Source organism: Oreochromis niloticus, linkage group LG5, assembly GCF_001858045.2.
Source record: "Oreochromis niloticus isolate F11D_XX linkage group LG5, O_niloticus_UMD_NMBU, whole genome shotgun sequence".
NCBI lineage: Eukaryota > Metazoa > Chordata > Actinopteri > Cichliformes > Cichlidae > Oreochromis > Oreochromis niloticus.
In genome coordinates this window covers 30,010,424-30,032,091 of record NC_031970.2, presented here as the reverse complement: position 1 = coordinate 30,032,091, position 21,668 = coordinate 30,010,424, and the positions used below count along the sequence as shown (strand labels likewise).

Below are 21,668 nucleotides of genomic sequence, written 5' to 3'. Positions count from 1 at the left end.
GTTAAAATGTTTTTATCAACTGTAGCTAAACTGACTCGCATCATATACCCAATATTGCAAAGTTTAGACCTGTTCTGTGCAAATATGTTTGGGCATTTACACATATGCACAAAGACGATTTTTTTTTCTTTCAAATCACCCTGTTGCACTAGAAGATATTTGAATATGTACACTATATACAGACATGCACGTGTCATAATTGCATACCACCATGTAGTGCATGGTTTTGCTTGTGCTTGCAGTACAAAATCCTTCCACATATTGAGACTTAAACCAGAGAGCCTTAGTCTCTTAAGATCGAGGCCCCATTTTAGATTAAGCATACAAATTTGGCATAAAGTATTCCATCTTAGTACTAGCAACAGATCTTGACATACATGTTGCATGTTTAAAATAAAATCTAATGCAATCCCTGCAATGACTCAAACTATCACTTCACAGCTGGGTATCAGACTCTTTGCATCGTCTAGTTTGATTTCTGAAGAAACGATTACTGTTTTTTGTTTAACTAATACACCAAAATACATTTTTGAAGACACTTTAAATATTCTCCACAGAAGTCACCAGATCAGAAGGGAGTTAATCTCACTTATTACTTAGTGAGATTATTACTTACTTATCCCATAGTATTACATTTTAAAAGCTTTCATCCTGTGGTATTGCCCTGTCAAAAAGGTAAGTAGACTGAAAAGTATAACTAAATAGAACAAAAGTTCTAGAAGTGGTGCTGCGTCACTTTTTAAGTGGGGTAAGAAAAGGGGAGAGAAAAAAAAAAAAAAAAAAAAACTGGTTCACAACACTCCGAAGATACAAATGAGTCAAACAGCATTAATTAAAATAGATACAGAAACCAAGCTTTTTTTCTTTTTCTTTTTTTTTTTTAAACCTAAAGCAAGTCCTTGGTGATGGTTTGTTTTGATGTCAAAATATGTTGAATTTAAGGAATTTATACTTATGTGTCTTTACATTTATTTGTGCCATCAAACAGCCACAAGTTCCTTCCTTTGAGTCTTCTACTTTCTCAGCTGTCTTTCCCCCTCCCCAAGGATCAAGAAATGTTGCTTCGTCTATCTCATGTCCACGCAGGTTGTGGAATAGGAAGGATTCTAAACGATGTCCAGTGTTAAGGGGGGGGGGACAAAAAACATTGTTTTTGAATGGATTAACACACAGAACAGGGTGCAGTCACATCCCACATCTGGTCCCCCGTCAGCTACGTAGCAAACTGCTGATAAAATGCCAGCTTGACCCGCTCGATGTGGTGACAGAGCTTGATGGCCGGTCCCAGCTTCAGGTCCATACACTCTTGCACTGTCGGGAGGTTCAGCAGCAGCAGCGCCTGTCCGTCAATTTCCTGCCGACACACGAGTTCATGTGAGATGCAATTTCTATATATAGCTTGTTTTTGGCTTAACACGCGAGAAATGTTAAAATGTTTCCATTTCTAACCATGGATACAGTACAAGTGTATAATGCACTTATTGCGCTGAAGTAGAGTGAGCTCTTATCCCACGGCCATTAAGTCTGAGTATTTCATACCTGATCCAAGAAAATCCTCGCAAGAGGCGCACAGTCAGTGGTCCTGATGAAGCGAACCACATCAGTAACGCTCCACTCCAGGGGGCTGGTATCCAAACACAGTTTCTGAGGAGGCTCAGCTTTTGGCGTCTACAAACACACAGACAGTGTGAGTCAGACAGACTGAGATTTCCCTGCCAAAGAGGAAAGGCTCGCAGCTCATTTTAACCCTTGCAATTGATGCTGAGATGGGTACCAGACCTAAACATTTCATTAAAGAAATAATAGCTGTGTAAAAGCAGTAAAAGGTCAAAGTCAAACAGCCACTGGAGACATTTTTGTTTCTTTGAAGCAGCATAATGGGACAGAGCGTAATGCGGCAGAAACACCTTTTAAAATGTTACTAAAATGGAAATGTTAGAAAGAAGAAGGCATTTATTTAGAGTGCAACTGAAGGGGCAGAGCGCAGAACAAGTGGAAAATCTTTGTGAACCTGCTGAGTATTAATTACAGATACACTGCTTGGAAACATAATTAGAAATATTGCAAAGCTCCTCTCTGTAATTTTCATCACCTTTGGTGAAGGGGGGCGGTTCTCATCATCAGAGAACGAGGGGGAGCGGGGTTTCCGGCGTCTGCGTGTCGGCCTGGGAGTCGCCGGCGGGGAAGGGGACGGTGTGGTGGGCTGAGATTTCCCGACTGACTGCTCTGAATCGTCCTGGAGATCGTCCTGCATCTCAGAGCCAGAGTCTTCACTCAGGGAGTCATCTTCATCTAAATCTTCCTCCTCCCCACTGCCCTGTGAGCAAAAGGATGACAAGCGGTCATTTCACACAGTTTGTTTAACCTAAAGCTTAATGCAGAAGTAACATGAGTTCTGGGGTACCTGTGGAGAGCCGGCAGGTGTGTTGTCAACAGAAGCTGATGAGCGTCTCTTTTTATGGACAAAGAGCTGCTTCCTCCTCTTCCTCCTCCGCCCCCTTCTTTTCACTCCAGCATCCAGATTAGTTTGGCCTCCAGGTGGACGACCAACACGTTTACTCTTCTTCTTTCCATAGTAATATGCTGATGGTAAAACAAAAAACCTGTGGTGTCATTATCATATTGCGCCTGGCATGTCTTATAGACTTGAATACACCACTGAAACAGATGGATATTAATCTGGCTCTAATGCTTGTATTCTTAAACGCTCTCTATAAGAAAAGCACTGATAAACAGGCTGTTCGGTAGGTCTGAATGAGATGAAAAAAGAGAAAGCATAATCATTTGTCTGTTGCTATTGAATTGCATCAGTTAACCACAACACTGTGATGCAGCTGCAGTAAACATATCAGCAAATCTGTGGGTTTGTGCTTTAAAAAAAAAAAAGTTTTACACAAGATCAAAGAGGCCAACCCTGACACATTTTCTACCAACTCTGTGTGCTCACTGAATACCCACTAAGCCAAAGGTTACTGCAACAACAAAAAGAAATGCTGTAGCCCTTTGTTCTATTTCTCAGAATATTCACATTCAAGGCAGTGTTTGCATATGCACGGATCGTTTCTATTCACGAGCTACACAAATGAAAAGAACTGAAGGCGAATAAGCTTTGGGCAAAATGAGAACAAGTTATGGAGACATGAGAGTGCCATAAAAACAGAAAATTGTAAAAGGAAAAAAAAAATAATCAAAAATTCAAAAAAAAAAAAATACATTCACAAAAATGTCTAAATATAAAAATAAAAATATATACTTAATTAAAATCTCTAAATACCTACATTTCCATATAAATGACAAGTTTTTATATAATAAAAAAACGAAACACATCTGCAAAAACAAACTGCCCCAAAAGGTGGCAGACAAAAGAGGAGGAGACATGCACTGACCAGAACACACAATAATATTATTTTGGAGTGCAAAACCTCTTTAGTAGACAACTATGGAGCTCCACACATAACAAACAGATCATGAAAAGTAAAATTAATCCTATCACATTTAATACATGTGTTTTGAGACTTCTATAATTTTGAAAACATTAGAAATTTCTGGTAATTATTTCATGGTTGGGGCTTTTAAGGTTTACATGGCCACCACAATGCTGAGCATGTATTACAAACACTGGTTGGAAACGTTAGACATTCCGTATCACTTCTGTAATGACGTTCCTTTTCCTGATTCAAACGCCACCATATTCACAGTCTTTCAAATGCCAAATGCTGTCAGTTACAGAAACACGTTCTACTGCATTTCCACTGTATCACTGCATGATCTGAGTCTTTTATTAGTTGCGTAATGTCCAGATTGCACATATACTTTCTAATTCAATTAGAAATCTGTTAGTTTTCTAATTGCTTCTCAAAGAGTTTATAACAGCTGATCAACAAATACAAAGATTTCTAAGCTATTATAAATGAATATCAGAGGTTGTTTATATTGCCTCTCTAACTATATAAACAAACACTTCAGATGAAATGAGAAATAATCTTAAGTCTCAATGACCTGTTTGCCACCTACTGTATTTGGTCTTGGTGAGGACAGAGCAGTTCTCTGAGCAGTGCTCCAGAACCATGCGAGGTCCAAACAGGTTCGGGCAGCACTCTAACTTAATGCAGGTTTTCCTGCAGAAGTCTGCCACACGGTCTGCTGTACGGACTATTTCCACGGTGGCCCGGTAGCTCTTTCCCTTGTACCTGATGTTTAAAGAAAAGCAATTGTAAATGTGATTAATTTTCCACAAAGTGCTGGGCTGGAAAAAATTTCAGTTATTCAAAACCAAAACCGCTTCAATATGTAATCTAACAAGATCTCTCCTTACAGAAACCTAGATGCTATCATCTAATTCACCACTTTACTGAAGTATTAGTGGGTTGCCCCGATTCCGGTATGAATATACCCATGTCTGTACCTATTTGTGCTTTAAGTACACTTTTAAACCAGTTTTCCTGTCAAATATGCCAGCTGTGAGCACTTGTTCTATTGCTACAGGTTCTTCTGAAGAACTGAGTATTTTGAGTGAAGGATTAAATGACGCTTCTCCTCACTTTGCTTTGAGTGTCTCTCCATGGCCCTGCCAGCGGCTCTCCTGGTCCAGCTGCAGCTCTCTCAGCACACGGCTGGGCTTGTAGGCCGAGTTTATCAGCAGAGTCAATACCTGGAGACGAGATGAAAACGATGAAAAGAATTAGTTATTTTATACTTTAGTAGCACTATGTGTTTTCTCTTAACATCAAAAAGCCATAATCAGCCTGAGACAAGATTTTTGCTGTACAGTATAACATTGTGTTGTTAACTAATAGGCATAATGTCACTAGTTTCTGAGGAAACACAACGAGCTGAACAATTTCAGAACCTAGCCGTGCTATACAGTGCTTTGGGTGAAATCCTAACTTGATCATACTAACAACCTCACAGTGGCAAAGCTGCCACCTTTAATTTGGCATTTACATTTGCAGTGTTCAGTATGACAGTTTAGGACATTGCTAACATTGACTAATTTGCACAAAAGAAAGATGTAACAGCCTTTCAAGGACATTTCTGGAAGTGAATTCCTTATTCATTTTCTCCATTAACATAAAAAAAAAAAAAAAAAAATCCTTGTACCAAGTTTGAAGCCTTGAACCAGCTACGAGGTGAATCATGACAATAAAAAGAAAAAAATAAAGAAAAATAGAAAAGAGGCCAGGCACAAGACTGTGTAGATAATTACTTTTACTGGTGAAAGAATTATTAATCCCATAACCCACTGAAAATCCCAGATTCCACAGCAAATTACTTCCTGAGCCTTGAATGCCAAGTGTCCATTTTTTAATGTAGATGGATGGCTGGACATTTAGTAGTCTGTGTTGTGTATATGTAGTAAAGTACAGCATAGTTGCATGGTTATGGGTACAGTGATTTATTCCTGACTGTAATAACCGCTCTCACAGTTTCTGAAGTTTGGTGTTCTGGCATTTGGTGGGGTTTAAACATTTCCATGGTAACAGCAACCTCCACCAATCAGAGTCATTACTGTTTTGATTGAGGATTGTGGGTAAAGTAGTTCCACACCATCACAATAAAAGATGTTTCTGTTAAAACAAGGCTGATATACATGCAGACTTGTGGTTTCCATAGAAACACTTTCCGGCGTTCCATAATGCTGTAGCTTGTCCTAAGTCTGCTTTGGATGTTTACAGCTTTATGGCTCATGATCAAAATCTCTATGGAGAATATAGATGGGATTTTTACTTCTGGAACGCAGTTTTGTTGATATTTGGTCATATAATATGTTTTGTATATAAAAAATGGCTAAAATATCTGACATGTCACCAGCTGACCAAGCCCTCTCACCTCTTTGAGCACGAGGACGCAGTTTCCAGGGCCGATGAACTGAGGCAGCTCAGCGATGCGTCCCTTGTTAAGGTAGGGCCCTGAGAAACAGCGGTGGTTGAAGTAGATCTTGGGACAGCAGTATTTCCCGTTGCCCTGCCCTGCACACGTTCACACAAGAAAATATATATGATGGAACCACCACAGTAGATAAACAGCAAACTGAACATAATATGTAGGGTCTTAAAAACTGATCAGACAAACTGACCTGTCTCCGACTGGTTTGCTATCTGCTGCTTGACAGTGTCAGGTGATGAAGACTTGGGGGGAGTTCTGCTGTAAAAGGATGAAAATTAAATGAGATGTTGAAAGGCTGTTGAGCTTAGTCCACTTTACCACCAATCACACACCCCACCCCTCCTCTCATACTCACTGTTTCTCTGGCTGCACCACAGCAATCTTCTTTTCTTTCTCAACTGAAAAACAAGGAGAGATTAACGTGTGCCCGGATGCACTGCTTTTCATTGCTATTTATTCCAACGTCAGGATAAAATGAAGATCATATTTTGTTTCTATTTGTGTTCTTAGTAACAGGCTTACTCAAGCTGCTGGGTAACCACCACTACCATGAAACTCTACAATGGTGAGTCATGTTGTATACCTGAGGGCTTAATAGGGTAGACAAGTGGATAGCCATTTGTCTCACACCAGCTGACAGGAAATATATCGAGTGAGTCCACATGAACTATCAGCTCTGGCATGGGCTGCTTTAGACCTGCAAGAATACAGACATGGGCGCACACACACACACTCTTTAAACTCTTTAAAGAAATCCCTTCCAATGTCAAAAAAATAAAAATCAGACATTAAACTCCTTCTTTTAAAACGAAAGATTATTTTCAGAATAGAATAGAATAGAATAGAACAGAACAGAACAGAACAGGCTTTTGTTGTGATTGCACATGTACAACTAAATTGTGGGTGCTCCACATCAACTGTCCATGGAATAAAAATATAAATAGTAGGACAGCAAGAATAAATAACAGACAAGAGGAGTATATACAAAACAGGAGGAAGGCACACTACAGAAAGGCACAAATTAACTTTGCCTTCTGCATAATTAGCTGCAATTTTTTTTTTTGCTGCCATTCAAATACTATGTCAGCGTTTTCTTCTTAAAACAGCAGAAGAAAGACTGTGCACATTGTAATTGTTCATTTGAATCCATCTACTAAAGTTTCAGTAGTCATCTCACCTTCAAGGCTCAGCCAAATGTATTGCCCTTTGACCCGGGTGACTGTGGCCACGTGAATGTTCTCAGGTGACAGTGGGTTGACAGCCTCTAGTTTCATGGCCTCTTTGAAGCTGTGCTCACACTGTTCCTGGGAGGTAAACAGAGAGAGCTGTTTCACGGTGAGGGAGGATGGCTGATGGTTAGTTTCTGTGAAATTTGTCCATTAGGAAAACATAACATGCTGAGTCTCCCGTAAAACGCAAGAGAAGTCACAGTGGGTCACCTGCTCTACAACCCCATTACACTGTCGAGACACATTTCATCACTGGTATCCAAATATGCCGTCAGTCACATGGCTAAACTGAAAAGTGTAATTTCTCATATTTGGTCATTTATGACAGGCAAAAGGGGCAAAAACAGAAAAAGCAATGACACAATCAAGGAAAACTAATATTTCCACTGTTTGTTATCTTTGTTATCTTCGCTGCCTGCAGTCTCTCTCAAAACTATATCAGAAAAATGTTTTATTTAACTATTTTCTCCCCATTCCTCAAATTTTTAACTTAGCCTAATTTTTAGATGCACCATCATGTATATAAACAAAATTATTTTATTTAAACTCAATTCATATAAAACAAACAAACAAACAAGCAAAAAACCCTCAATTCAGAAGCATGAATAAATAGTGAGACCCAAGTTTTTCTTTTTTCTTTTAATCATTATTTGTCTGGTCAGTAATCTGCAAGACAGATGGTTTAAAAAAAAAAACAAAAAGAAAAAAAAAGAAAAAAGGTTTACTTACAGTTGGGAAGCAATGTTGAGGAGCGGCTTCAGCTTCACACTGTTTCAGGTAGTCTGCCCAGTCAAAGTCTGGACCCTGGTATCCTGTGCATGATACAATAAACACCAACAAGAGAAGGAAATAAGGCAATTTAGAGAGAAAGCAAGACTGCACAAGCAATCTCACTACTGTTATCATGAACTGTCTGATTTCAAGTTGTCAAAAAGTGATAAGTGACAGAACAAACCTGGTGGGGGGCTGAGTGGGAGCCCGTTTTTGAGGCTCCACTGAGCAGGGAAGATCCCCGGACTGTCTCTGTGACAAAGGAAGGATCGCCCAGCACTGTCTGACTCCTCAATATCACAAAGGTTGTCCATTGTCACCAGGAAGTACTGCTCGTTATACACCTGGAATATACAACACCGAACCCAGAGACTGTCAGATGTTTTTATCTTGTAGTCACACTGAGCTGGTTGAGTTTTTAGCAATTTAGCATTTCTAATACGATCTATTGTTTCAGCCATATTTAAGCACGTTGGATAAACATTTTTTAACTGAATGAAGACAGCACAGCATTGATACTCTGGGTGCTTTGTGCGGGGGCCCATATATATACACATACACATATGTATATATACATATACACATAAGTAAGTGGGCTTGTTTTAAAAAAACAAACAAACAATCAAACAGAAACACTGAGATTTTTAGCATGACACCTTGAAACACTCAACAGCATGATTGCTTGGGGGGATGAACCGGATCCTGTGTATTTCAACTTTTCATTAACTATACTACTGTTAACTAAATAAAGGGGTAAATCAACTGGATTCCAAGTGTCAGAAGACTCACACGCACAGAGTTTCCTACAAAGAGGAGCTGTGGCTTGTTAAATTGCAGCTCTGCACCGGGGCTGCTGTCTGCAACATCCTGCATTTATAAAGTGTAAAGAAATTATGCACACGGTTTGTTGGCTTTGCGAGCGATGTTACAGCTGCTATGATGGGCTGATAGAGCAGAGCAGCCACACTTCTGTGTAAAAAGATCAACCTTTTCACAAGTTAGAACCTGCTGCCCAAGATGCTGCAGAACACGTTGCAGTGATGAGTCACTTTCACATATAATTTAAACACTGGAACTCGAAAGTCTGCTCCTGATCTGATAAAATTTAAGTTACTTTCTTCCCTGTACGCAGGTTTGCAGACGTGAGTAAACGAGGGGCCATTAGCTGTGCTTAGCAGAAAAGCAGAAAAAGCCCATCATCAAAGCAGGCCGTTTTCTTAGGAATCTACTGTAGAGAAATATTTAGCATTTTTTTGTGCTGTTAAAATGTGACATTATTTCACATACAAATATTAAAGTAAAATGGCATCGCTGCCCAACTCAAGCTAACTACAAGGAAGCTCTCATTCTGGCATATGAAACGGTTTGTGTCGTTACATTTGGCTGCATCCCCGGTGTCTGAAGAGGAAAGACTGAGAATATGGCAATAATAATGATAATAATAATGATAATAATAATAATAATAATAATAATAGTAATAGTGTATTGAATTGTTTTCACACTCTGCACATATAACAATAAAAAAATAAAAGCAGTGCTGAGCTGATTAAAAAATGATTGATTATTGACTGTGTTACATATATTGTTGTAACATATAAAGAAAATCATGATTAAGAATAGTACATAGTTTAAAACTGCGCGTTTTCTATTTCCTGCTCTGAAATACAAAGTGGATGTCAAGCCAATAACTCGCTGTAAGTTGAGTTTCACTACAGTATGATAGCAAAGAAGCAGGAGCAAAACTGAGCACAGAAGACACAGATTTAATGGGAAATTCCGTTACCCTGGTGACAGTTGCAGGCCTGATGGAAATGGGAGCAGCAGGGTCAACAGCTTCCAGTTTCATCCCTTCTTTGAAACAATGAGCAGCAATGGCAGGTTGATCCTGAGACAAACAAACACTTGTATGAAGAGCCATTTCCAAAAGCCTTGGTCTTAAAAATCTTTCAGCACCCGATTTGGAGAATGTCGCTTTCAGTTAAGCATAAATATCAAATGTTAACTCGTGAATAAACAGAGGAATGTTCTGGTCAGGAAGAACAAATAAAGAGCACAGTTGACCGTACTTTAGTTAACTCTGCAGTCAGAGCTTCATCCTGAGGCAGGTCACTGATCCTCTGTCTCACCTCCTCCCACTCTTCCTCCGTCCGCAGACCTAACAGATCTGAAACAAAGACCAAACAGCTGTTAAAGATAACTGTGGTAATGTTTGATTCTCAAGGGCATGCTTTTGAATTTGACTAAATAAACACAAAGTATAAAGCGGTACTTGGTAAAACACAGCCTGTGTGTCAGCTTGGTCTATAGCTAGACCTTTAAAAAGTTCCCCCCAGTTAATTAAACAAGGGAAGAAGAAAAAAAATCAATGTCGCTCTCCACAATGTTGCAACCACAAAACAGAAACTTCTTATCACAGGATATTGGACTCCAGACAGAAATTAAATGGCTGAAATCAAATTACTGCTTTTGAAAAAAAAAATACAATAAAAACATCTTACGAAGAAGAAAAAGTAATCTAAAAAGATCTAATTCACTCCTTTTACTAACATTATCCTGTATCTGAGCTATAAAAAGGATGGTATTAAAATAAATGAAGACTTTTGGTGGTAGCAGTGATCTATCAAATCCTGCATGGAAAATTAATTTCAAGGTCTAGCGGGAAGTACTGAGAAGTTTTTTTGCTGGGCTAGTGTATACGATACTGGCACAGTGTATATGAAAATAATAGAATTACACTTGATAATTAAAATGCATTCATATGGATCGTCCACGTGTCCTTTCTTCTAAACTGTCACTAATGCATGCAATGGCACTTTGCTCAGAAACCTATAGATGAAGAAGAAAGGAACTTCCTTTACTTCTGGAAATAAAACCTGACCCATGTCGATGCCACTGACCTGAAGGAGGCTTGAGGGTGCAGTCGTGCTCTTTGGCCCAGCCAGGTGGGTGTAGGCGTGGGTGGAGATAAAAGAGCCAGAGAGTTGCGGGTGTGTCTGGGAGACCCTCTGTGCCTATAAGCCGCAGTTTCAACCTTCCTCCGACATTCTCCTCCACCTCAGCAGCCCAGGCCAGCCCCGGGTCACTGCTATCCTGGAGCTCCACGTAGCAGCCTGCACATAGGAGCTCCACTGGGTCTCTGCCACGCTGGGGCTGGAAGGGGGCCAGGAGTGGTAAATGGAAAGCCCATAGCACACTAACACAAACACACATGAACACACGCCTAGACAAGGAGAGGAATTTGCAGTGGAGAGAATGCGCTGCATGGCTAAGTGGCAGAACTGAAGCACGGTGACTGAAAGCTAACTAATGGATGTGAAGAATTTCACAGGCTGCTCCTACAGTGTATTTGCTTCCAGCAGCACATCGTTCATGGTGTAAACAAAAGCTCAGAGCCTTGTGTTTTGTATACTTCAGACTTCAGCAGATAAAAACGTATTTAGTTCAAGCTGAGATGTATTCTAATGTCAATTTTTCTATTTTGCCTCTTAGAGATATAAATCTAGACTTAAAATACAGATAGGAAAATACAAATAACTAAGTAGCAACAGTGATGAGTGCAATATCATTAGAATTTAAAGCAATTCATCTCTAACAACTGCCTTATTTCTGTGCCTGTTTCCTATCGTAAACACTCAAAACATTCAGAGATACTATATTGAGAATACAGGCCCCAAAGTAGAAAATCAATGCAGCAATCTGATACTGAGAGTTCACAAAGATGCAAAGGGATAGAGGAAGATCAGGGGGGAAAAATGAGTGGAACACATTTCCACAGTAATCAGAAGTTACAAAATAAGCCAAGAACCACTTGTACAAAAAGAACTTTAAAAGAAGACTTGGCACAGAGTTTTTGAGTAGAAATGAGATGCTCTGCAACAGCTCAGACAGTGTGAAGGACGCTGTGCTAATGTCAGCTTTTATGGATACCAGCCAAGAAAAAAAAATTCCCCTGCTTGCTCTTTGGCATAAAATTAAAAGATTAAAATGTGCTAAAGTGCACAAAAAAGCCTTACTAATAATGGAAGCACATTCTTTGATCAGATGAGACACAAGATAAATTTGTTCAGATGGTTTCCAGCATGGCTGGCGTGATCCTGGCCAAGAGTGCCACAGTGAAACCAAAGTTCTGACCGCGAATCAAGGGAGGTGAGAGTGTGATATGGGGCTGCATGAGGCAAAGTCTGTTTGGGATGACATTTATAGATGAACGCCTGTGGATACACTGAAACACTGGTTGATAGGTTTTACATAATATTTGCAGGAGAGACATTTTCTAGCTTAATAACACTCAAAGGCAAACTGGCCAAAATGTGTAAAAAAAAAAAAAAAAAAAAAAAAAAAAAAAAATCACAGAAAGAGTTGACAGAAGAGGAAAATGTGGATGTCACAAAGGTAGCAGAGCACCTTAGCTGTGCTAGCAAAGCACAGCTAAAAAAAAAAAAGTCTCTGAAGGATGGCATTTCTCCACAAAAACTGGAATTGTCCATGTTGAGAGAGTCTGGCATCAGACATGAAGGCAGAAAAGCTAAGAAGTGGGGGGGAAAAAAGAGGAAAAGGAAGAAAGACACTGATTTCTGCTGCTTTAAATTCCTTCTGCTGGGCCTGAATTTTAATATAGCTAATCTAATTTGTTACTTTGTAATTTGGAATAAGCTCTAATATTACTCTCAAAGGTAAGTCAAATATTGAGAGAGGATCTCCTCTCGGCTGCTCCCTTTAGGGGTCGTCACAGCTGAACACCTGGCTCCGTCTCTCCACATCCCTGGCAGCTCTATCTTCAACATCCCTTCCCTAATATATCCACAATTCCTCAACTGCCCATCTAATATGAGAGAATGCAACTTGTAATTATCCGACATTTAAGTGAAATGGCACATGGGAGTGCACAGTGTGTGCCGTAAATTTGCCCTGATAGAGGAGATTGTTGTTGGCACGGGTGGGTACCGAAATGCCGAAAGCTAACGCCCCACCCTGGGTGTGAGTAGCCTTTTGGAAGGACAGCTGCTTCCTTCCCCTGCCTTACCAATTCCAGCAGGCTGGCAGGCGCACTGCACTCCTCAGCCAAGGCCTTTTCCAGCAAAGCCTCCCAGTCCTGATGCTTCTCACGCACACCTGAGGTGGATGATTCACACACACCGTTTAGTTTATTAACCAAACAAGCTGGTGGTCTTTAGCATTACACACATCCCCATTCTAATTTTTCCCTCACACAGCTGCTTTGAAGCATCACATTAATTATAAAACAGAAAAAAAAAATACTAGAGGGATCATATACTGAAGGTGAGATGTTATCTTATCAAACTTTCATCTGTGTCATCTACCACATCCCATAATGTCAAATCAAGTCTTTTGTTTTGTAATGTTTTCTGTTTATACACACAAGTATCAAGTTTTTTTTAAAATCTCCATTAATTTAAAAAATGCACAAGAAAAAAGTGAATTTCCTTCAGTGTTTCGCCTACCCATTTTGTGGGAAATCTATTTTTCATGAAGCTAGAACGTCAGAAGGGAAACCCCAGTGTTTCACCTGTGGGCAACTGTGCCAGCAGCACATCAGGAGAACAGAAATATTCATTACCTAAATCTAACTGATGAACAAAAGTCCAATTACCCAGTTGAGTTCCAACATTAAATTACATTTTAGCATGAAAGAAAAAACCCAAAAACTGTGCATTGTCTCTGCAGAACTCTCTCCATTTAAAAGACAGAAAGGTTACTTGACTTTGATTTATGAGATCCGTCAGCTCTAACTATGCATCCCACAAACAATGCCAACCCCAGCAGTGCCTCACCTTCAGGGGGCCTCATTGTCTTGTCGTGCTGCCGGCTCCAACCCAAAGGGTGGAGGTCTGCCGTCATGATGTCACACCAGAAGTCTGCACGGCGGTCATCCTGGTATCCCTCGTAACGTAAAAGCAGCAGCTGTCCACATGTGGTGATGATGTTTGCCACCCAGTAAGGGCTGTCGGCTTCAGAGCGCACACATACCTCCAGCTTCATGCCTGGAGTCAGCCCTGTCTGCAGGCCCTGGTCCACCTGAGGGGAGAACGGAAAACAGGAGATCAAATCAACATAAGAGAAAAGACTTTCTATTCTATTGGTTTTCATCCTAAATAAATCTACCTACCAGCTTTCAGCTTAAGTAACATGGGTTAAAACACTTAGTTTTATGAGAGAACACAAGGACTCTCCAATTGTTTGCTACAAGTAACTTATCCAGAGAACATAGGGTTGGGTTAGGTCTCTTTAACATGAGCACAAAGCACATGGAAATATTTAGTCATGTACTCCACTGGATTGCAAAGAACGTGGTCAAATTTCTTTGGATTACTTCAAAACCTGACCCACATTTTTCCTCAACATCTCCAAACTTTTTCAATACATTTTGCATATTACAGCTAGTCAAATCAAAACGGCCTCAGAAAAACAGCGCTGCAGTACGGACTGCCCGTATGTGAGGCACATGTTTGTAATTAGTTAATAAAATTAACAAGAGTTACTATGAAAAAGGGTTTAATTTTCACTCATATTACTTGCTTTGGTTATCTGACTACACAATAACTTAAGTTGCGCCTATACAGGAAGTAATTTGTAACGATGTAACAGCCAGAGCCAACTTTACACTAGTCAGGAAAGAAAAAAGTGACAGTGGTGACTCTGTTGTTACTACAAAAGAAACATTCAGACATGGTGCGGACTGCTTGTTTTCCTCATTCTATGCCTTCTAGCACATAAATGAAAACACCATATGGGCATGCTAGTAAGTTTAAAAACATCAATTTAAATTTTAATATGAAGTTTGACTCCACCAGTCTCTCTAAAGACTTTACACAGAAGCTTGGTAATTCATCATAAATAGCTAGCACAAGCTTATCCAGAAATGCGTGTAAGCTGTCAAGGTTGTCGACACCCACATGTTTGAAGCTGTGATGGGGCACAGCCACGGCTTCAGTCTCCTCCAGGTAATCATCCCAGTTAAAGTCAGGAACATCCTGAGCAGAGTCTCCATCTGGAATGCAAACACATTTTTCTTCATCAACCTGCTTTCTAGCATTTTGTTTTAAATGGTAAATGGCCTGTATTTGTATAGTACTTTACTTAGTCCCTAAGGACCCCAAAGCGCTTTACACTAGATTCAGTCATTCACACACACATTTTTTTTGTTTTTTTCCTATTTATTTTGAGTAGAGTCCTTGTAGCTTGTAGCCTTAACTTTCTTGTAAGGATGGTTTTTTGTTGTTTGTTGAGTCACTTAACAGCAAGCATTAAAGATAACTACTGGAACTCAAGGGATGAAGTAGTGCTGTGTCTACGTATTAGCAAGGAACCAATTTAAATGGGGCCTTTGTTACTAGTAGCCTGTTGCAAAAATGCATACAGGAAAGGAGGTCCAACAGTGAATGTCTGCATCCATCTGTAAAACATGATGGAGGTTCTGTCATAGTGTGGGACTGCATTTCAACCACTGGTGTTGGGCAGCTATCAAAATTGTTGAAAAACTTCTTACTGGAAAAAGCTTCATTTTTCAGCAATGACAAAGATCCCAAACACACTGCCAGTGCAGTAAACTGGATAGCACTTGGGCAGAAAAACCATATCAGTCATGGATTGGCCCGGACCTCAGCGTGGGATCATCACGAAAGATTAAAAGTCAGCCAACATCCAAAGAGCTTTGAATCCCCTTCAAGAAGCACAGTTATTAAAGCTTTCGTATTTTCTAACTAGTTTCTGTTTCTATTTCGTTTTGACTTTCTGTTTTCAATTCAGTTTAAGTAAGTTTCCAGAGTGGGCTTGTTTGTTTCACTTTAGTTTTTATTGTTTGAAAATTATCGGTTTTCTGTTTAATTTTCATTAGTTTCAGTGTTTTTACGTATTATGTATGGAAGGCACATGTCAGGCACAAGTAAAATCAACAAATAATACAGAACTTTTTAAAAGCAATTGACTCGCAGACAAGTCTCAATAAACATTTCCATAACAAATATTGCCTACTGACAAAGACTAAAACTAAGGATATTTCTATATTTTTATTTGAATTTAGTTTGTTTTCCAAATTCACACAATTGGTTCGGTTAATTTTCTATTTTTTTAGTTAATTAAAATGTGCCCCTTTTCCACCTCTAATATTTCCTCATTTTTTTCCTCATATTTACATTAATTTTTGCCCATGTTTAAATGAATCGCTGCATCTATTAACACTTATCTAGCTCAATATAAAGCAATGAGGGGTCACTCCAGACTTTTGTGTAGCCAAACTGTTATTTTAAATATCAGCGATGGTTTTGAATTTCATAATCAAAACCTCCCTAAACTTTTTGTCTTTCACACATTTGTTAACAGAATTGTTCTTACCAGACACCAGTGTCTCCTGGCTCATGCTGGTGCCCTCGCGGCCAACTAGGACTCCAAAACTCTGGCAGAAGAGAGAATGAAACAGAAATGAAAACAGTGCGCTCATCCAGGCTCCCAATAGTCATCTGTGGCACACCACTGTTACGCCTATACCTTTATTTTAACACCATCTATATCATTATGCATATCAGTGTGTAAGCCACTCGCCATAGAGAATAGAAAGCATCACAATGGCAGGCAGAGTAACCTGCATTACTGGGTCATACAGCGGACATAAGACAAAGAAAATTCAACAGCATTAATTTGCAAACTGTGCTTCAAAACAAAAAAAATGAATTTGCATTAGTTTGAATCCCTGAGCCATTCGAAAATCAAGGACTGCTGCCTCTTGATAATAGGGCTGCCAGTGTCTTTAGAGAAGATCCAATATTAATATTCAAAGTGCTTCTATCTGGTCCCGGACTTACCACCTAAGTAACGCACCAGATGGTACGATAGCTGGAAAATATATGTAGCTATGCTAATATCATCCAACCTCACCTCTCTACTTGTGAAACTCATTTGGGTTCTTCTTTTTAAAACCACAGTCATATGCCTTTTCCTGCCCAATGTGAAAACACAAACGCATGAATGTGGACTCGCACGTCAAACTCGGACACATGAAACCCAACCCAGAGCATTGTGGGAGCCAGATGAAATAAGTTAATACAACAAGAGAAGTGGCATGAATGAGAAAGAGCGGAGCGCTGGGCGTGACGATGGTGGAGAGCACGCTGTATGGGATGCTGGGTAGAGCTTGTCTGTCACTGCAGCTCCATTCAGGCACCCTGTCAGCCCGTCTTTGTCACAGCTGATGTCTCTATTAAAACTAAGGCCGCCATCAGAAGCTACCCCCTCCCGACCGCCGGACTACCACTGCGACCCCCGTGCTCCGCCGGGACCAGTGCTGCCTTTCACCCGCGACCCTGTCCCTTACTCTCTCTGCCTTTATCCCCCTCCCTCCAGCACATATACAAACACACAGCAGAGGACCTCATTGTCCTGGGGGGGCCGGGGGGTTACACACTCCTCACACCAGAGTGGAAAAGGAGTAGTATAGATAGGAGCAGAGCTACAGGCCTTTAGTAAAAAAGCTATATTCCAAGGGGTCCTAGGGGCTTTATTCTAAACTGATATCTCTTTTTTTATTCAGTACTTAATTAAAATTAACATTTTGATACAACAGATAAAGAAAAACAGAACCCTAAAAAGGGTCTCACAAGCTCAAACCATGAAAATGCATTATGTCCATTACCATCCATAATGAAATCACACAAATGTACCACCCACTTTATGTAAACAGTCTATTTTTCTCCTTTTCTTGAGAAACCTGCATCTCTAGAGCACTCTTTCCATCACAAAGATTTCTTTAACTATGTCCATTCAGTGCTTAGGGACTGGAGCCTCAGATTTCTTTGTATTTCTTTGTAACCAGAAATAAGCACAATTTTACACAGATCCCAGGCTGTTCTAACAACTACGCTTTCACTTATTACACAGAAAGACCGTCAGACCTGGGAATCATTAGACACTTCATATCCAAATATCTTTTAGACCGCTATATTTTTCCTTTAATTATTTGATTATTATTGTTATTTTTTTAAATATCAGAATTTTTGGACCAATAGTCACTAAGCTAAGGGAGTGATTGACATTCTTGTGGCTGCAGCATTTCTAGCACTTCTGCAATAAAGACATTACGTTTTTCTCAGTTTCTTCAAGTTCAGCGATTAATGATGTGTGCTCAGCAATGAGTCCTCCTGTGAGGAGTCTCTCTTCAATTGCTTCATTTTTCCCTCCAAGCACGCGAGCACAATACTATGATAATTTTGTTCACACATGAAGGATTTTCGGGTAACATTTACGTTCTGACAACGTGAGTTTGCATCAAAAGTTCCTCATGCTTTCTGGTCACTGGGACCCCTTAGAGGAGAAAATTTTTCAAGCACTCGCTCAGAATCCTAACCCTGATTATGCAAATACGTTCCACTAATTATACCCTAAAAGCCACAGGAACTATTTTGTTCTAAAACTGTTCAATGTAATGACTTGAAAATTGACATTTTTCAATGTAACCATGTTTTACCACTTACATATTTTTTTTTTCACATTATAGTCATTTTGCTCATTTTGCTCAAACTGCAGTTAAAAGTCAACCTGACAGGATTAAAGCTCACCTTGGCTGTTTTCATGGCTTTATTCGCTAGCACCTGAAGACACGATATATTTTAAAGTCTTGTCACTTCAATTGCTAAAATATTTTGCAAACTAAGGGCTATGGTTTTTCTAAGAACTGCTACTCTGTACTGTAGTCTGAATAACTTCCCTATTACCTTCTTGGCACAACTTGTTTCCTTTAGCCCCTAACGCTGCTGAGATTTGTGAGGTTTCTGTATTGCCTTTCCTATCTTTCCATCTTGTTTGCTAGAAATAGAAGCATCTACATACTTGGAATCTTACTTGAGCTGTGTAAAAATACACCCACAAGCAAGGCAGAGACATCCAAATTCATGTCATTCCCATTCTCTTTTGTGCCTACATGAAAGACCCAAACCTAAATAGGGTCATGTCTAGTGCTGATTTTAAAAGCATCATAGGGAACGTGGTGACGGAGACGTGTGGATGTTTTTCTTGAGAGCACCAGTTTTTAAGTATACTGTATATAATTATGTAGATCTTGTATTTTATGGTACTTGTTGCATTTTTTTATAGATCTTTTGGAGTTTGTATGGCTGCTACCTTGGCCAGATTTGGTCTCAATGGAATTTTCAGGTTAAATAAATACATTTGACAAAAGTCAAACAGCATAAAACTGAATCATGCTTTCTTGAACAAATAAGAGGACATCAGCGTTTGAGAATCACTATGAGTGGAACATGGATAAGTTTCCCAGGCAGTTGGTTATATCACAGGGAATTATTTGAGTCCATGAGGTGTAACTTTCTGCAGCACTTTTGCTGTGTAACTGCCACAGCAGACAGGAAGAAAAGCAACTTCCCCTGTTTCATATAAAGTAAAGTGGTCTGTGTGGACCACAGCTCTGCCTGAATCTTTCTACACCCAAGACTCTGACTGAACCTGAAAGAGAAAGGGCCAAATGCACACACACCCCCAACTGACATCCACACTACATCCTCTTTACAAGCACTCACCGAATCATACTCTCATCAGCACTTAGCATGCCACTGAGCGTTCTCAATAATGCCTTTCAGGGCCTCTGACGTCTCGGGGAGGGAAACACAAACTAACAAAAAAGGTCTTTACATGTTGTGTGGCTTTTCTAGAACACTATCTGCTTTCGATACAATTAAATTAGTCACTTCCCCAAGCACTATTAAATGCCATCCACCAGTGACTGAAAATGCATTTCTACAGTTAGCAGCCCACACTCTGACCTACACAAAACCTAAAACGTATCTGTTGCATTTGGTATAAATTTACACCTGTAATACTATCAAATCTTTCGTGGTTTGTTTGCAAACCAAACAGAGTTCTGTTGGTGGTGTTCACAGCAATGAAATGTGACAAATAAAAAAATAATAATAAAAAAATCACCAGCAACACAGCCATCTGGAAACTGTGACAGCCCACCATGCTGTAAATAACACACTGTGTTAATAAGAGCATTTTATGTGGTAAAAAAATAAACTGTGTACAATGAAATCTGAGGTTATGTTAAATGCCAGGAGGTGTTGCAGTAGAATAATTTCACATCACAAACAGAATGATCCTCTACTGAGTCTACAGAGGCAGAACTGTCTGACTGATAGCTCTTGGCTCATGACACGAAAGCCACACGGTTTATAGGTCAATAATAATAGCACAATAGGTAAGCGAGAATAGTTTTGGTTTTAGGCGAAACCCCCTTTAAAGGGCTAGCACATAAGGTTGAAACTCCATGTCATTCTTGATAACGCATCTTAAAATGATACCATAAAATTCACAACAGCAGCCTTTTTTGTTTTTCTTCAGACACCACCCCCCATCCCCAAACACACACCTTTCACCTTCCGAGGCGATTTAAATAGCTTCAGACACCCTAACATCTTCAATGTGGATTTAATGGTTGGAAACAAAAGCCCAACAAATAAGAGTTGGCCTGCTCCCGTAAATTACTGCGACATCTCAGCGAAACCTGCGACAACTTCACATCCAAAGAAGAAGAAAAATAAAGAAGAAGAAAAAGAAGGAGGAAGAGGCTAAAAATGGAAAAGACCAATTTCCACAGTACAGCACGCTTAAATAACACCTATTTCCTTCAGGTGCTCCATTTAGTTTCAGTAAAGGCTGCTCGTTGCACAGCGGCACGTCAAGCCGAGCAAGCGCTGCCAGCCAGCGGATCACTCAAGTTGCACAATAGGGAAGTTAAGGGGGCTGATGAATAATAGGGTGCATTAAGTGAACGGTGAATCTGACGGGAAAACGCGGACATTTCGAGCATCATCTCGTTTATCCGCGTTAAAAAGCTGGAGGAATTTAAAAGAGAGAGAGAAAGAGGGATGGGGGGCAGTTAGTTTATGCAGCCTGCTTGGTGGTAGCAACACAAATCGGATGAGGTCGTGCAACCTTCATTATGCAAGACTTGAACGGTACAAATATACGGAGTTAACCGAGGGCACATCCGTGGACACTTCCACACGGTCCTTGAACTGTAACTAGCTTACGATTGCGCCGCTTGTTCCGACTAACCGCAGCATTCAGAGAGGGAGAGAGAGATGGGCCATCAACGCAATGGCTTTGCAGAGAGAGAGAGACTACAGCGCCAACGGTCTAACTTTCACACTGAGCGGAACATGATACAGACAGCCGGAGAAATGTGCTCAATTTCCGTGTAATAAATTAAAAAACGCGAGGGTAAGCGTGTAACGGCCGTGCGGGACTCCTTGGACACATGGTTTAAAACCGCCTGTGACCGAGTCAAGTTACTGAACGTCACGGCTTGAGCAATAAGAGCAGGCTGACGAGCAATAAGGGCGCTTACACTCGACCGAACCCGACTCATCTTTTTGAGAGACGGGAAAAAAGACGAATGCGCCACCCCAGCACAAAACACCGCTAGGAATTTGTGCGCAACAACACGGACCAAGTGAATATTTAGTCGCAAAATCGGCCCCTTACCGCTAAGTAGTTTTTCCAAGTCGCTTTTTAGATGCCGTTCCTCTCCGCCTGCTCTCTCTCAGCAGCGTTAGCGTAGCGCGAATAAAAAGCAGAGGCCCCGGTGGGACGTTTCAAAATAAAACCGCCTTCACGAGCCACCGCTTTACAGCCGTTGCCCGAGGAACGAGCGGGGCTTTTGCTGTGACGAGGATTAATCCGCGGATACTTCCGGCTTCGCTCCGGCAGCGTGCCGTTAGCTTAACGCAGTTCTCGTTCACGACCTCATTCCAATAT

General features: G+C 40.3%; 1 protein-coding gene across 5 annotated transcripts; it reads right to left on the bottom strand.

The window, feature by feature from the left end:
* Positions 1-422: 422 nt before the first annotated feature.
* On the bottom strand, positions 423-21,564 carry sfmbt1 (Scm like with four mbt domains 1). 5 transcript variants are annotated; one of them, XM_013269998.3, is made up of 21 exons: positions 21,396-21,564; positions 16,239-16,299; positions 14,801-14,895; positions 13,679-13,922; positions 12,910-12,998; positions 10,784-11,036; positions 9,953-10,050; positions 9,670-9,771; positions 8,071-8,230; positions 7,845-7,927; positions 7,064-7,211; positions 6,470-6,583; positions 6,242-6,284; positions 6,077-6,141; positions 5,830-5,969; positions 4,542-4,651; positions 4,000-4,190; positions 2,405-2,583; positions 2,093-2,317; positions 1,540-1,668; positions 423-1,354 (listed from the first exon to the last, which is right to left on the bottom strand). In XM_013269998.3, exons 2-21 carry the CDS (start codon positions 16,261-16,263, stop codon positions 1,214-1,216), a joined length of 2,634 nt encoding a protein of 877 aa, XP_013125452.1. In that variant the 5' UTR covers positions 16,264-16,299; positions 21,396-21,564; the 3' UTR covers positions 423-1,213. The 5 variants fall into 5 exon arrangements, with proteins under 5 accessions (XP_013125452.1, XP_013125451.1, XP_013125454.1 ...); XM_013269997.3 differs by having other exon boundaries at positions 6,077-6,144; positions 21,396-21,562; XM_013270000.3 differs by having other exon boundaries at positions 6,077-6,144; positions 7,064-7,190; positions 21,396-21,561.
* Between the last annotated feature and the right edge of the window lie 104 nt (positions 21,565-21,668).